Source organism: Rhipicephalus sanguineus, chromosome 3 (genome assembly GCF_013339695.2).
Source record: "Rhipicephalus sanguineus isolate Rsan-2018 chromosome 3, BIME_Rsan_1.4, whole genome shotgun sequence".
NCBI lineage: Eukaryota > Metazoa > Arthropoda > Arachnida > Ixodida > Ixodidae > Rhipicephalus > Rhipicephalus sanguineus.
The window spans coordinates 174595719-174609571 of NC_051178.1; the positions used below are offsets into that span (position 1 = coordinate 174595719).

Here is a 13853-nt window from a genome sequence, read left to right on the forward strand (position 1 = left end):
GCAAAGAAGGAACGCAAATGCACAGGACAGGCGTTACTCACAACTAATCTTCATTCAGGAAAGTTCCAGGAAAGCCGAGTGGCATGCGCAGGCGCACTGCACGTATATGTATACAGTCACAGTTGGAGTTGTTACAGTTGCGTTACAGTTGATATGCTTCTATACTTGTCCGTTATGACGGAGAACGCACGCACGTTTCACGAACCTGTAGAAGGGCTTCTTGACAGTTCTTTAACGAGGTCATCATCACCGTGATCAGTGAGCACCAGCAGCTGGACCGGACTTGTTATCGGATCTGTTCGTGATCGCAGCTACAAGGGGTGTAAGTGTAGTGAAGTGCGAGGTATAGTGCAGATGGTGGAAATCCTGGATGCCTCTTACGATGAAATGATCTATGATGCCTCCTGTACTGGACGTGGTAGCGAGGTCTTTTGATGCCCTGACATCCAAGCCGTCTTTCACGCAGTACAGGGACCAGGCGTTTTTGGGTCTTGATAAGTCAATGTTGAAGTCACCGGTAATGATGAGAGGCCTGGTTCTATCGGCAGATTTATTATAGGGAAACATTGACCCCGGTTTTATTATAATCCACGTGGTCCACGTTGCGGACCATGTGGACGAGTGGATGGTAGCTGAGCGTCTTCCAGGGGTGTTTTGTCTTCTCCCTCACTTTCCTTGCGTCCGCCGCGGTGGTCTAGCAGTTGCGGTGCTCGGCTGCTGACCCGAAGGTCGCGGGTTCGATCCCGGCCGCGGCGGTCGCATATCGATGGGGGCAAAATGCTAGATGCCCGTGTACTGTGCAATCTCTGTGCACGTTAAAGAATGCCTGATGGTCAAAATTCCCGGAGCCCTTCGTTATGGCGTCTCTCAATGAAATCGCGGTTTTGGGACATCAAACCCCAACAATTATTATCACTTTCCTTGTGTGTCAATGTGTGAGTTCGCCGTTACTGTGTTCCTTGAGACACTGTATCACCTGTGGCACATACCCGCATAACTTGAACTCAGGTATGCGGGTATGTGCCACACGTGACTGAGAGAAAGGGTTTCATGACGTACGAACAGGTATTTTGCATTATTCATGTCATGACCAGTGAATCGCGTTTGTCATACACTGAACCCCTGCTATGCCAATTTTGGTATATTACAAGTTAAGGAGACGACCAGGAGAGCACCCAGACGTAGGCGGATAGATAGATAGATACGTAGAGAGAAACGGCCAAAGTGCCCAAGGTTCGCTAAGAAATGCTTCGCACTTAAAATTGCAGCCACAGATGTCTCACAGGTACTCCAGAATACCCTGGGAACCTGTTTGTTGTGAAAGCTTGACAACAACCTAGCTTGCTTGTAGGCAAAATTATGCACAAAAAGGAGTTGCAGTTCTGCCTACAACATCCTGTTTGGTAGTGTCTACGCAACTTTTGACCGCAGAAGTACTCACCGCAGCAGCTAGCCGGCTGTGGTATTCTTCTGCACAGCACAAGCTCATGGACTTCATAATTCCCATCCATAGCAGTTGTATCGAAATAGAAGCAAACTGCAAGAATACTTATGCACTAAGTTTTCATGGGCAAGTTAAAGAACTCTGCATGGTCAAACCTAATTCCGGACCTCCAGTACAACATCGCTTGTAGTCTTGCTGTGGATTTGTGAACTGCCATTTTGAAGAATGATAAAACGCTTTATCAACCACAATGCTCCTAATAAGGACATACCAGTCTGTTCTCTCGCCTTAGTATTCACTGAGATATTGTACAACTGTCCAGTGAAGAGTACCAAATGCTGCTGTGTTTCTGTAGTGTTGGGGCTGGCATCAAGTTTCTCTAGGTTATAAACAAACGTAGTGAGGAAGAAAGAGAAATTGACACAGGAGAAAAAAGGCCGTATACAAGGAATCTTTCCATCGTTTTACTTCCAATTACAAAACATGTAACAATGCCAAAGTATCTGACACTGGTGAAAAGTTGCAAAGGAATTTATTATTACATTAAAAGGGTTTGCTTGAGAACTTGTCACTATAGCAGCATGCAGTGTAAAAACGAATACTAGCAGGTCACTGAAAACTTCACAGTCACATACAAGGTTACACAAATACATACTGTGGAACCTCGTTGATACGTTTTTCACGGGAACCGAAAAATAAAACGTATTATTCAAAAATCTTATTAACCAGAAAAGTTGGGCATTAGTAACGTTGACCAGGAGCAAAAAAAAACTTATTAGGCCAAAAAACGTATTATGCAGAATCATATCAACGAGATTCCACTGTGTACGCTGAAAACAAGAACTAAGCCAGAGATCATGTATAGAAAATTTTATATGGAAACAAACATGGCAGGCTCTTCGTTGTAGTACTTTGTTCACTTCTAATGGTGATGACCTTCGTTTCTTTGGATATGTATGTGGATAACAATACCACATAGCACTTCTCGCATTGCATAATGCCAATGCTGAAATGCGTCCTGAGATACTGAAAATCGCACTTGTTCTAGCTGAACCAAGAACACATATGCCAGGTGAGGCATCTTTTTTCACTTCACTGGCAATGAATGACATCCACAACACCAACAGATAACACAGATCTATGACCGATGACTATAAGGAGATTCAAGAAAGTGCTTGCTTTTACTGGTTCACTCTATAACACTCAGTGTATCCGATGTACTACATAACGATTCTGAACTTAAAGCACAGATGACTGGGATTTGAACCTGGTGAGAATTAATTACGAGAATGTACCACGTCCTTCCAGCTATGGTTCCTTCATTCTTTCTTCCTAGAAGGATTTCATTTAGTTTGTGGATATAGCCTACTCATATTAAGTTCAGAATTCGGCATGTCGCAACAATACAATGGGCATTGTCACATTAACACAATCAGTAGCTTATTAACTGCCATTAGTAATAGCTTGCACTAATGAAAGTAATAGCTTATGCAGAAATGAAATTATTGTGATCACAGCAAATTTAGGAGTGTATACCAGCTGCCTAAACATTGAAAGGTTCACTCGCTCACCAAAATCTTGAAGTCACTATAAACACTCAGCTTCTCACATAACAAGCTCATTTTTCTTCCTAAACCAAAACTGTTGAATGTGTTTGTGTTAGTAAGCTCTGCAAGAGTGTGTTTCAATACTCCTGCAAAAGAAAAAAAAAGGAAGAATTCTTGTTCCGAAACCTTCTACAAAATTCAACCATGCATTACTGAAAAGCCATGCTGCTTTTAAACGGTGAGCAGCTGCAAAGATGTAATTAAGACAAACCATAGTACGTGTAGCTTTGCTTTGAGCAGCCAGATGCAGAAGGCTGTTTTGACTATCCTTTTTCCCCAAGGTTTGTAACTTAAATGCAGTTTACATGCACAGATGGCTCACATGCACAAATGTACAGTGTGACCACTAACATGCCATATACCGCACTCGCACTGTTTAAAGCAGGTGTTTTGACACAGCAAAAGGCACTAGTATCACCATAACCTTGCATTTCAGAGCCTTGACGTGTCTTTTCCCCAACAGCCTGTTGGCATTCTCATGTCCTACGCAAATAAGAAATAGAAATGTTGCTAATGCATTGATCTCTCCTGAAGTTGGTTGATTTTCAAGAACAAAAAATGTGCCCACAATTCGGTGATTACTGCAAGAGACCCTACTAAAGAATTTGCTACTAAAACAGTGTGCAATGCGAAAGTAACCCCAGCGGTTTCATAACCACTTCATGTTTGTCCTCAGTTAACACAACTAACATTTGTAGGCTACAGGTCACTGCCTACATGCGAATAACGCAAACCATTTGGAGCGTATAGTCATAAATATTGTGCTGGTTTGCACTTAAAACGTTACAGGCACTTTTACAAGACAAATGGCCAGCGACCATTTAACTACAACATTCACATTTCAGAACATGTGAAATACGCAGGATATGCTATGAAAGAACTTGACTGCCTCTCAGAAAGAGCTAAACTGACCAGACTATCCAGAGCCTAACAACACACTATGCAAAAGTTGGGAGAGGGGAGCAGGTTGGTCACGGAAAAGATTCAGGGCCACGGGGATTTAAGCTTGCTACAGAATTTGAGCAATAGAAAATGAGCCGTCTTAGAAATAACTAGCCTGGAAGGAGATATTGCTTACTCTTGAAGCAATGATCAAAATGTTTTTTTGTGAATTTTCCAAAACCTGCAATTATGAAACACAATCCTAAGCTAATGTGGCTAGTGTAACCCAAGCTAACGTAACTTTGCTAGTGTAACACAATCCTAAGTTTTCGCTGCACTGCAAATAATTGGCAATGAGGGGTACGGCTGCAGAGAGGTTTGCATTCATCCTTTCTCCAAGTCTAGAACGAGACTGCGAGAATAGTTGCGTGCACCTTCTGTTGGTGATTTCGCAGGAGGACGCTGCCTGTGTCGGGTCGTGCAGCTGCAGACTTGTCCTGCAGAAAGCTACTTTCACTCTAGCATTTATGAGCTAATGAGGCGAAAAGGTGTGACAGTGGATGTCTAGTACCCTTTTCCTTATATATATATATATATTTGAAAACCAAGTCACACGAACTAGAGAAAAAACACAGGATCAGTATAGAGCTTCAGTATATCAACTTTCTTGATGTTGCATCGCATCAGGATGAAAATTGAAGAGATGGTTAGCAGATGTAAATAACTTAGTGCATTGATGACATTGCAACTATCACTGCTAAACCTGACCCATAATCCCCACATGTTGCATGCTATACACTCACTATTATGCGCACAGTCAGTGCGCATGAAAAACAAAAATAGATATTATATGGTCTCAAGCAGTAAATGTGAATGCATGAGGGTGAGTTGCACAGGTGATGTTACTACCTACTTGCCCCTTCACTCAAAGTGGCATTGATACATTGTCAACGGATTGTGGCAACTGGACATGACTTCGATAGATAAGTTACGGCGAGGTTTCCTAGATTATATTCCAACTTTTCTCTTATTAGAAATGACAGACAAGACCACCAAAAATCAGCGCACACTTTCGGTCACTCGTGCTACAGTGTGGGCCTTTTCGTATAAAGCACAAGACCGACATTATGAAAATGCATGATCAATAAGTTAGCATAAAAGATTACGTCCTACAAATTGCAACTTGCCATTACGAAGAAAGATGCACAAATTAAAGGCTCCCATCTCTTAGTTGACTACGCTGTGACAAAGCACGCACCACCCTACAGGATTGTCATAAGTGCACATCTTTAACAGTATAGAAGTTGCAAACGCACTTTCACCACGTGTCACCTACAAGTATGTCTTTTTTAAAGCGAAAACGAAAATATTATAACGAAAGCTCGTTGGCTATATGTTTACTTAGTAACTACAAGTCATTTGTCTATGACATCGGTGATTACAACCACTTTGCAGTTGGTAAAAAAAAGCTCTTTCACAAGGCACTTTCGTTCCTACAAAGCTAATAAGGCTTTCGTCACTTTTCCAATAAACCAAACATTGGGCTTCTTCAGCAAAACAATGAATTCCAAGCAACTTTCTACACTGTACGCCTATATGTTTTTCTGTACTTTGGGCTAACCTTGCACAGAGCAGCATATTTATACCAGTTCTGTTCACTAAATCACATCTTGTAGTGCAAGAAGTTATACATCCAAGAATTGGGCGTGGGCTCTGTGAAAGACGTATTACAACGCAATGTGTGGTTGCGGCCAGTAAAACAACAGAACGATATGGTCACATATACCAGCAGGAGATAAAAATCTAGTTTCAGGCTGAATGCAGGCCTGAAACTCTATTGTGAATAGCACACCCTGTAAAACTGTTGACTGTAATGATACAAGTCAGAGAAAAATATTACAGGTGTACTTACGCACCATCCGCCATCTTACCGGGTAGAAAATCTGCGACTGTCCCTAAACATAAAAAAAAAAATTCCCAGGCATTCCTTGCTAGCTCGTAGTTCAATTGTGAACGTAACTAATAATATGAAATAACCATGAATTTCACGAAAATTATGAAATAAGTTACATTTCCTGACCTTTGAGTGTCTCCCTCACAACAACGACAATACTAAACCTGCAAATGACCCAGTCCAATGCTGATCGTGCGAAGCACTCGTAGAGGAAAACTGCAGACTGTCAATGCCTAGCAGCTCGCTGCAGCAGAAGCCCTGGGTGAATCACAATTTGTCGGCTCGCTGCAAAGAAAGAAAATAATAAAGGACATTATTACTCAATGGAGCCTTCTACATACACTAGACTATTAAAACAAACCCCGATACAGTGAAAGCTCGTTAATTCACACCTCATTAATTCGAAATTTTGGATAATTCGAAATGGTCGCCGCAGTCCGGTCCGCAGTGCATAGGAGACCATGTGTAAAACGATTCGTTAATTCGAACAGAAATTGCCGCCTCTACGGATAATTCGAAGCGCGCGCCGCCGAGCGTCATCATCGTCAAACACTAGTGGAAGCTTTTACGGCCGAACGATAAGTGGCACGACCGGTTTTTTCGAGCTTCAAGTGGCCTCCGAGCAAAGGGCGAGCAAAGTATGGCCTCCAAAATCCAGGGAGCAATTTTTTTTTTTTCCATAGCCCTCCCGCTATCTCAGCGCCTGGCGCCACTTGTATACGCGGGACCCGCGGGACGCTGAGGAGTCGGCGGAGTAGTCCTAGCAGTCCTAGGCCGCACCCGGCAGCGTCACTTTGTTCCTCGAGCACGTTGTTCGTTCACGCCGTCAAGCCGTGTTATTCCGCATCGAAGTTGCAAGATGCCGCGGGGAAACTACTGCGCGAAGACTGTCAAGGAGAAGGTGGAGATTTTGCGAGAGGTTGACCAAGGGAACTCGAACAAATACGAAATTGCGAGGAAGCACGGCATACCTCCGAGCACGTTGTCAACCTACATACGCAACAGGACGGCCATTGAAAACGCCTATGAAGCCGAGGATTTTGGCGCCAGTCGAAAAAGGCTAAGGACAGCGAAGTTCCAGGAAATGGAGTCGGCTTTGATTATCTGGGTTAAAGAAATGAGAGCCCAGAGTATCGCATTGAGCGGCCCTATCATCATGGCCAAGGCAGCCGATTTCGCCCTGCGCTTGGACATTGAAGACTTTGTCGCCTCCGAGGGATGGTTTCATCGTTTCAGGGAGCGGCACAATCTCGTATTCCGCACGTTATCCGGCGAGGCAAAGGAAGTGGACGCCGAAACATGCGCTACTTGGAGAAGCGACACCCTGCAGCAGTACTTGGAGAGCTACTCACCACAGGATGTGTTTAGCGCTGACGAGACAGCGTTATTTTTCAAGTTGCAGCCAGACAAGACGATCACCTACAAGGGAGACAGCTGTGCCGGCGGCAAGCGCAGCAAAGAGCGTGTCACTGTTCTGGTCGCCGCAAATATGACCGGTACGGAAAAGGTCCCCCCTTTTTGTTATTGGCAAAGCACTCAAGCCACGGTGCTTCAAAAACATTCGGTCACTGCCGACGGAGTACGCCGCAAACAAGAAAGCCTGGATGACAGGTGACCTATTCAGGAAGTGGCTACTGAAATTCGACAGGCGAATGGAACTGGGCGGCAGACGCGTTCTTCTTGTCGTCGACAACTGTTCGGCGCACAAAGTCGACGTTGAGCTGAGAACAACAAAGTTAGTGTTCCTTCCAGCAAATACGACTGCGGCCCTACAGCCAATGGACCAGGGTGTGATAAGGAACATCAAGTGCTTTTATAAGCGTCACATGCTGGAGAGAATGATTTTGTGCGCGGGCGACAGGAAGGACTTCGGCATTACGCTGCTCACTGCCATGCACATGTTGGTGCGCGCATGGGAACAGGTGACCGCGACCACAATCGCAAACTGTTTCCGCCACAGTGGATTTGCAGCTGGAAGTGCGCAGGATAGTTGTGACGTCGACGTGGACGGGGCTGAGGAGCTCATGCCAGTGGCATTGCGCGACACTCTTCGGGGCGTACGTTTTGCCGATTATGTTGAAGTTGACACCGGTGCATCGGTGTGTGGTGCCCTGACTGATGAGGACATTATCGCTCAAGTAGCCGGTGCGCAGCCTGTTGCTGAAGAGCCAGAAGGTGAGGAAGACGAAGATGACGAAGCGCCTGTGCGCCCGTCAGCTTCTGCGGTGATGGAGGCACTTAATGTGGCGCGTCTCTTCTTCAGCTTTGAAGAGGGTGAAGAGGATTCCCTGCGCCGCGTCCGCGCGCTGGAACAGAGAGCCGCAGCTGTGGCATTCACAGAAAAGAAGCAGATGGTCATCACCGACTTTTTTGGCCAATAAATATTTTTCGTGCCCCCACCCCCGAAATCCACCCATTTTTGCTCACTTTCATTATTTCGAATTTTGTTTAATTCGAAATTGCTCGGCGTTCCCGTGGAATTCGAATTAACGAGCTTTTACTGTACATCTAGAAAGCACTTTTTTTTTTCACTTTTCTGACACGCACCTCCAAAAGCATCCCAGTAACTGCACCCAGCGAATCCTTGTGTAGGCTCAATGATCTTGTAAAGCTTTGCTATTTTAAAGAACTGTGCCAATTGAGGTTGCCACCTGAATATTTGCACCATTTCTTGGATCTATGTGCTTCTGTAACACATTAAGAAACCTGAAGCAGCTTTCTTATCTTTCTTTCTTATCTTTATTATCTTTCTTTTGCCAAGAGACAGCACATTCCCAAGAAACTGGTAGCACGTGAGTGATGGTACATTTAGCTCTCCGAAGGCTTACAAAAAAAAATTGTTGCTGTTTCGCACGAAGAGCAAAGCATCGACAAAGATAAAGTATATACTACTATTGCACAATGCAAGTAAGGTTCGTAGTTTTTCGGGCAGTACAAATTTCGGTTAAGCATTCGCTTTCTAAAAAAGTGGATGTGATGTTAGCCCAAATATGCACAGCATCAAGTTTCACATGATTACCATGCACTTTTGCACTCGACACCTTAGTGACGACGAACACCTGTGCCAACAAGCGTGCATGCTTACTCAAAACTAAACAATCCGTGCTGCCACTCCTTTTGCTATATCAACACTTCTGTGCCCTCAAACTCGACAGATCAAGTGGCCTCCAATGCTCAGTGGGCAGGCTGCAAATGCTAAGTCATACTGGCAACAGCACAACCACGGCAAGGACAGAAACATGACAAGGCATAATTTAAATCCCAATCAAACATTTTCAAACGAGTCTACTTGCACTTGCTGTAGATGCTATGAACCTTTCAGGGTGCAATTTCAGCTTCACTAAAACTTTCATGTGCTGATCGATTCCCCCCAAAAAAAGAGGAGGGGGGTAGTGTGCATATGTAACTTGTTACCAGACAACTACACACAATATTGGGAATCTATCTTTCTTCCTTTTTGAAAAGTGAGTCCCTAAACCAGGAAAATCAAACTGGCATGTCATAAAATCTCAACAGTTGGCTATAAATGATCAAACATCCTGAACGGCCAAGAAAACCTAATAATGCGAGACTGACCCTTTGTCACCAAGGCAAGGGAAATCCAAGATACGCTGGTCTGCTCCAAACAGCTCCCCGTCTTGCAGGGTCTGTGGCATGTGCTTGCCTTTGGTTTCGGGCAGAAACAGGGAGAGGATACTCAGGACCAGCGACATGATGCCAGTGATGAGCATTGGGTATGTTGGGTCCAGGCGAGACTGCACAAAGACGAAGCATTGGCAAGAATTTCTGGAGAGCACACAGCTCAAGGGACAGCAAGTCTTATGCTACTTGTGCTACTCTTGCAGACTGACTAATATGTTATATTTTACTATTCGCCACAACAATCATGTTTAAGCGCTTGTTCATGCTGTTCTTTCTTAGTTATGTTGCTTCGCTGGAGCAGATTGTACAAGGGTCAGAGCCCCAGTTAATTAATAATATCTGGTGTTTAACGTCCCACAACCACGACATGATTATGAGGGACGTCGTAGTGGAGGGCTCCGGAAATTTCGACCACCTGGGGTTCTTTAATGTGCACCTAAATCTAAGTACACGGGCCTCAAACATTTTCGCCTCCATTGAAAATGCAGCCACCGCGGCCGGGATTCGATCCCACGACCTTCGGGTCAGCAGTCGAGCGCCATAACCACTAGACCACCGTGGCGAGGTGGGGCCCCAGTTAGGCGCATGCTAACGCCTTTAGTTTTGATCATTTTAGTTTTCTGTAAGAAAACTGAAATATTTTGGAATAAAAAAAAAAGTCGGCCATAAATGAATACACCTGCTTTGCAAGACATTGAAGTCCAACAGCCCATTCAGAAATTTGCTCGCTATTCTGCATTCTTACTAGCGAGCTCTCAGAAAAAAACATTTTTTTTTTATCACTTGCTCTGTGCTCAATAAATAAAAGAGTACCAGGAGTTCATATTGCTTTTCCTGGTAATCAGCTGGCTGACTTTCTTTCAAACTTGACATTACTTTGCAGTTTTGTCAACAATAAATGCGAAGTGGGTGTTGTCTCCAGTTACAGCACTCGAAACTTGACTCCACCACAATGGAACAGCTGTTTATCTGCTATGGCTACAGCGAACACCATGTTTTTGCTGCAGCTGTGACAGTTGGGCCATTGTTCCATTGAAACAAATAGAAAATGTTGGTGCAGCATCACCCCGGACAACAACCATTTCACACTTATCGTCAACTAAATGGCCAAGCAATGCCCGAAAATGTGGTATTAAGCTACACTTGATGCAAAATTTCCATCTCTGTGCAAAATTCCAGTGGAGATCAGCCAGCAGCTCAGCAGAGAGTCATGCCTACCTGGCATGCCTACTTACTTACTTACTTATTTATTTATTTATTTAAAAATACCTTACAGCCCTCAGATGAGGCATTGTGTAATGGGGGCAGTACAAAAAGTGAACATCTGTAATACATTCATTACACAATATATACGTGAACAGCGGTATGCACCAGATCACATAAAGAAAAGTACAGCATTGAAATGATTTATCAGTTAATGCAGCATCGGTAAAAGAAGACAACACTAGCAACGATACAGCATATACTAGTAAGGGATTAATCCCACGAGCAACACACATCAAAGAAATAAGCATAAATTGTAAATTTAGTCATTTCAGACAGTCCAAATATGAACGACCTGCTGATGCTAAGTTGTTTGCAAAGATGGTAGGCAATTGCTCACTGGTATTTCACGGCTGCAAAACTAGTGCGAAAGCAATCAACTCAGTGCCCGTCTTGTAAATACTGCATGTTCCCTTAACTTCAATGTAGCACTCAGCATTCATTTACGCTAATTTTACACTATATCTGAAGGCCTCAGGTATCCACTGTGTCATTAATATTCGATGCCACAAATTAGTTATAATGCTACATTATGAACCACAAACTGGAACATGGTAAAGATGCCAAATGACAACATCTAATAAAGATGACACTTTTAAAGATGACAGTCTTTCTTGGGATACTTGAACGCAGAAATTTTGGTCTGTCTGTCTGTCTGTCTGTCACACGATTCAGCCACCCGGCCAATGTTTAAGCACTTGCTGAACGCCCAGCCATCTTAAACTGGCAGCTGCGTCCATACTTGTCAACATTGTCGATAAAAAAGCAAATATTACGCATATCCGAGGCACAACATCAATACGTAAGCATTAGGCAGTGTGTTCCTTTACTAGAAAATACATAGATATGTAATTCTAAAGACCCTAGTGTTTCTTAGGCTGCGCTGAAAATGCGACACTATGCACAAAAGAGCCCTCTGCCGACGATATGGTGCTGCCACCTGGCAGTGGCCCTGGGAACAGCATCACAGGTGGCCGTGGATGAGACCAGGACTCATGTAGTATGGCCGGCAGAAGACTATCGTCCTTCGACGACATATGCAGCAAAGCACGCAGATACACGGCCAATTTTTTTAGGGGCGAAGCTCCTTAGGGTGTGGGTCGTTCCCTCCTCTGTTGTTGTTGTTGTTGTTGTTGTTGTTGTTGTTGTTGTTGTTGTTGTTGTTGTTGTTGTTGTTGTTGTTGTTGTTGTAGTAGTAGTAGTAGTAGTAGTAGTAGTAGTAGTAGTAGTAGTAGTAGTAGTAGTAGTAGTAGTAGTAGTAGTAGTAGTAGTAGTAGTAGTAGTAGTAGTAGTAGTAGTAGTAGTAGTAGTAGTAGTAGTAGTAGTAGTAGTAGTAGTAGTAGTAGTAGTATAGTAGTAGTAGTAGTAGTAGTAGTAGTAGTAGTAGTAGTAGTAGTAGTAGTAGTAGTAGTAGTAGTAGTAGTAGTAGTAGTAGTAGTAGTAGTAGTAGTAGTAGTAGTAGTAGTAGTAGTAGTAGTAGTAGTAGTAGTAGTAGTAGTAGTAGTAGTAGTAGTAGTAGTAGTAGTAGTAGTAGTGTAGTAGTAGTAGTAGTAGTAGTAGTAGTAGTAGTAGTAGTAGTAGTAGTAGTAGTAGTAGTAGTAGTAGTAGTAGTAGTAGTAGTAGTAGTAGTAGTAGTAGTAGTAGTAGTAGTAGTAGTAGTAGTAGTAGTAGTAGTAGTAGTAGTAGTAGTAGTAGTAGTAGTAGTAGTTAGTAGTATAGTAGTAGTAGTAGTTAGTAGTAGTAGTAGTAGTAGTAGTAGTAGTAGTAGTAGTAGTAGTAGTAGTAGTAGTAGTAGTAGTAGTAGTAGTAGTAGTAGTAGTAGTAGTAGTAGTAGTAGTAGTAGTAGTATAGTAGTAGTAGTAGTAGTATAGTAGTAGTAGTAGTAGTGTAGTAGTAGTAGTAGTAGTAGTAGTAGTAGTAGTAGTAGTAGTAGTAGTAGTAGTAGTAGTAGTAGTAGTAGTAGTAGTAGTAGTAGTATAGTAGTAGTAGTAGTAGTATATAGTAGTAGTAGTAGTAGTAGTAGTAGTAGTAGTAGTAGTAGTAGTAGTAGTAGTAGTAGTATATAGATAGTAGTAGTAGTAGTAGTAGTAGTATTAGTGTAGTAGTAGTAGTAGTAGTAGTTAGTAGTAGTAGTAGTAGTAGTAGTAGTAGTAGTAGTAGTAGTAGTAGTAGTAGTAGTAGTAGTAGTATAGTAGTAGTAGTAAAGTAGTAGTAGTAGTAGTAGTAGTAGTGTATGTATGTACCAGGTCTAGTTTAATGAATTGCTCACTAGATGGCGTTTCATGTGAGTTGCTGTCTAAAGATGACAGATGGCGCTTGCATAATGCGAATGGCGCATGTCATTGGATGCCTGCGATCGTAAAAGCCGCTCGCTCTTGGCCGCGCTTTCTCTTTCGCTTGGGAGCGGACGCTTTCCCTGCATTTCACCGATCACAAAGCGGGTGATAATGAAGGGACTACGTAAACCAACAGTACAATAAAAGTTTGATGTTTAATATATACACGGTGTTTCACACTCTTTATATGATGTACTGGGCGAATTTCACGGAAGAGTTTCATGGTTTACCGATGATTCCCTCCGGAGCTTCGCCCCACTCATCATCATTCACCCCGTGGATATGCTGCGATTTTTTCTAATCACTCAGAAGAGGCAGTTAAATGACATCAACATAATTGTTGGGGTTTTGCATCCCAAAACCACAATATGATTATTAGGGACGCTGTAGTGGAGGGCTCCAGAAATTTCGACCACCTGGGTTTCTTTAACGTGCACCCAAAATCTAAGTGCACGGTGTTATGATCGGCTTTCATGGCTTGGCGCCGCTGGGCCGTCGGAATGGTATGGCGGCATCTGCCCTGCTTTCTTCACACCTCAACGTTCCCCAAGGTGAACCAGATGCGGCGACAACACTGCAGTTGTGTCCTGAACCCTTCAAGGCTGTCAGTGCACCTCGTCATGCGCTTTGGACACACTTGGCTGAGTTTGACGGTTTTATGGCCTGGAGATGAACTATTTGCAGTCGAGGCTGCTCAGAGGAGGCAGTCACTTGTGCACTGCTTG

General features: G+C 43.4%; 1 protein-coding gene across 1 annotated transcript in view; it reads right to left on the reverse strand.

Annotated features, from left to right (window-relative positions):
• Positions 1 to 8894: 8894 nt before the first annotated feature.
• Positions 8895 to 13853, reverse strand: part of LOC119386109 (methionine--tRNA ligase, mitochondrial-like) — an 8684-nt gene continuing 3725 nt past the window's right edge. The window contains exons 9-10 of the mRNA XM_037653455.2: positions 9464 to 9642; positions 8895 to 8946 (exon numbers count right to left, since the gene is read on the reverse strand). Coding sequence (XP_037509383.2) covers positions 8895 to 8946; positions 9464 to 9642 — 231 coding nt within the window. The remainder of the gene's footprint in view (positions 8947 to 9463; positions 9643 to 13853) is intronic.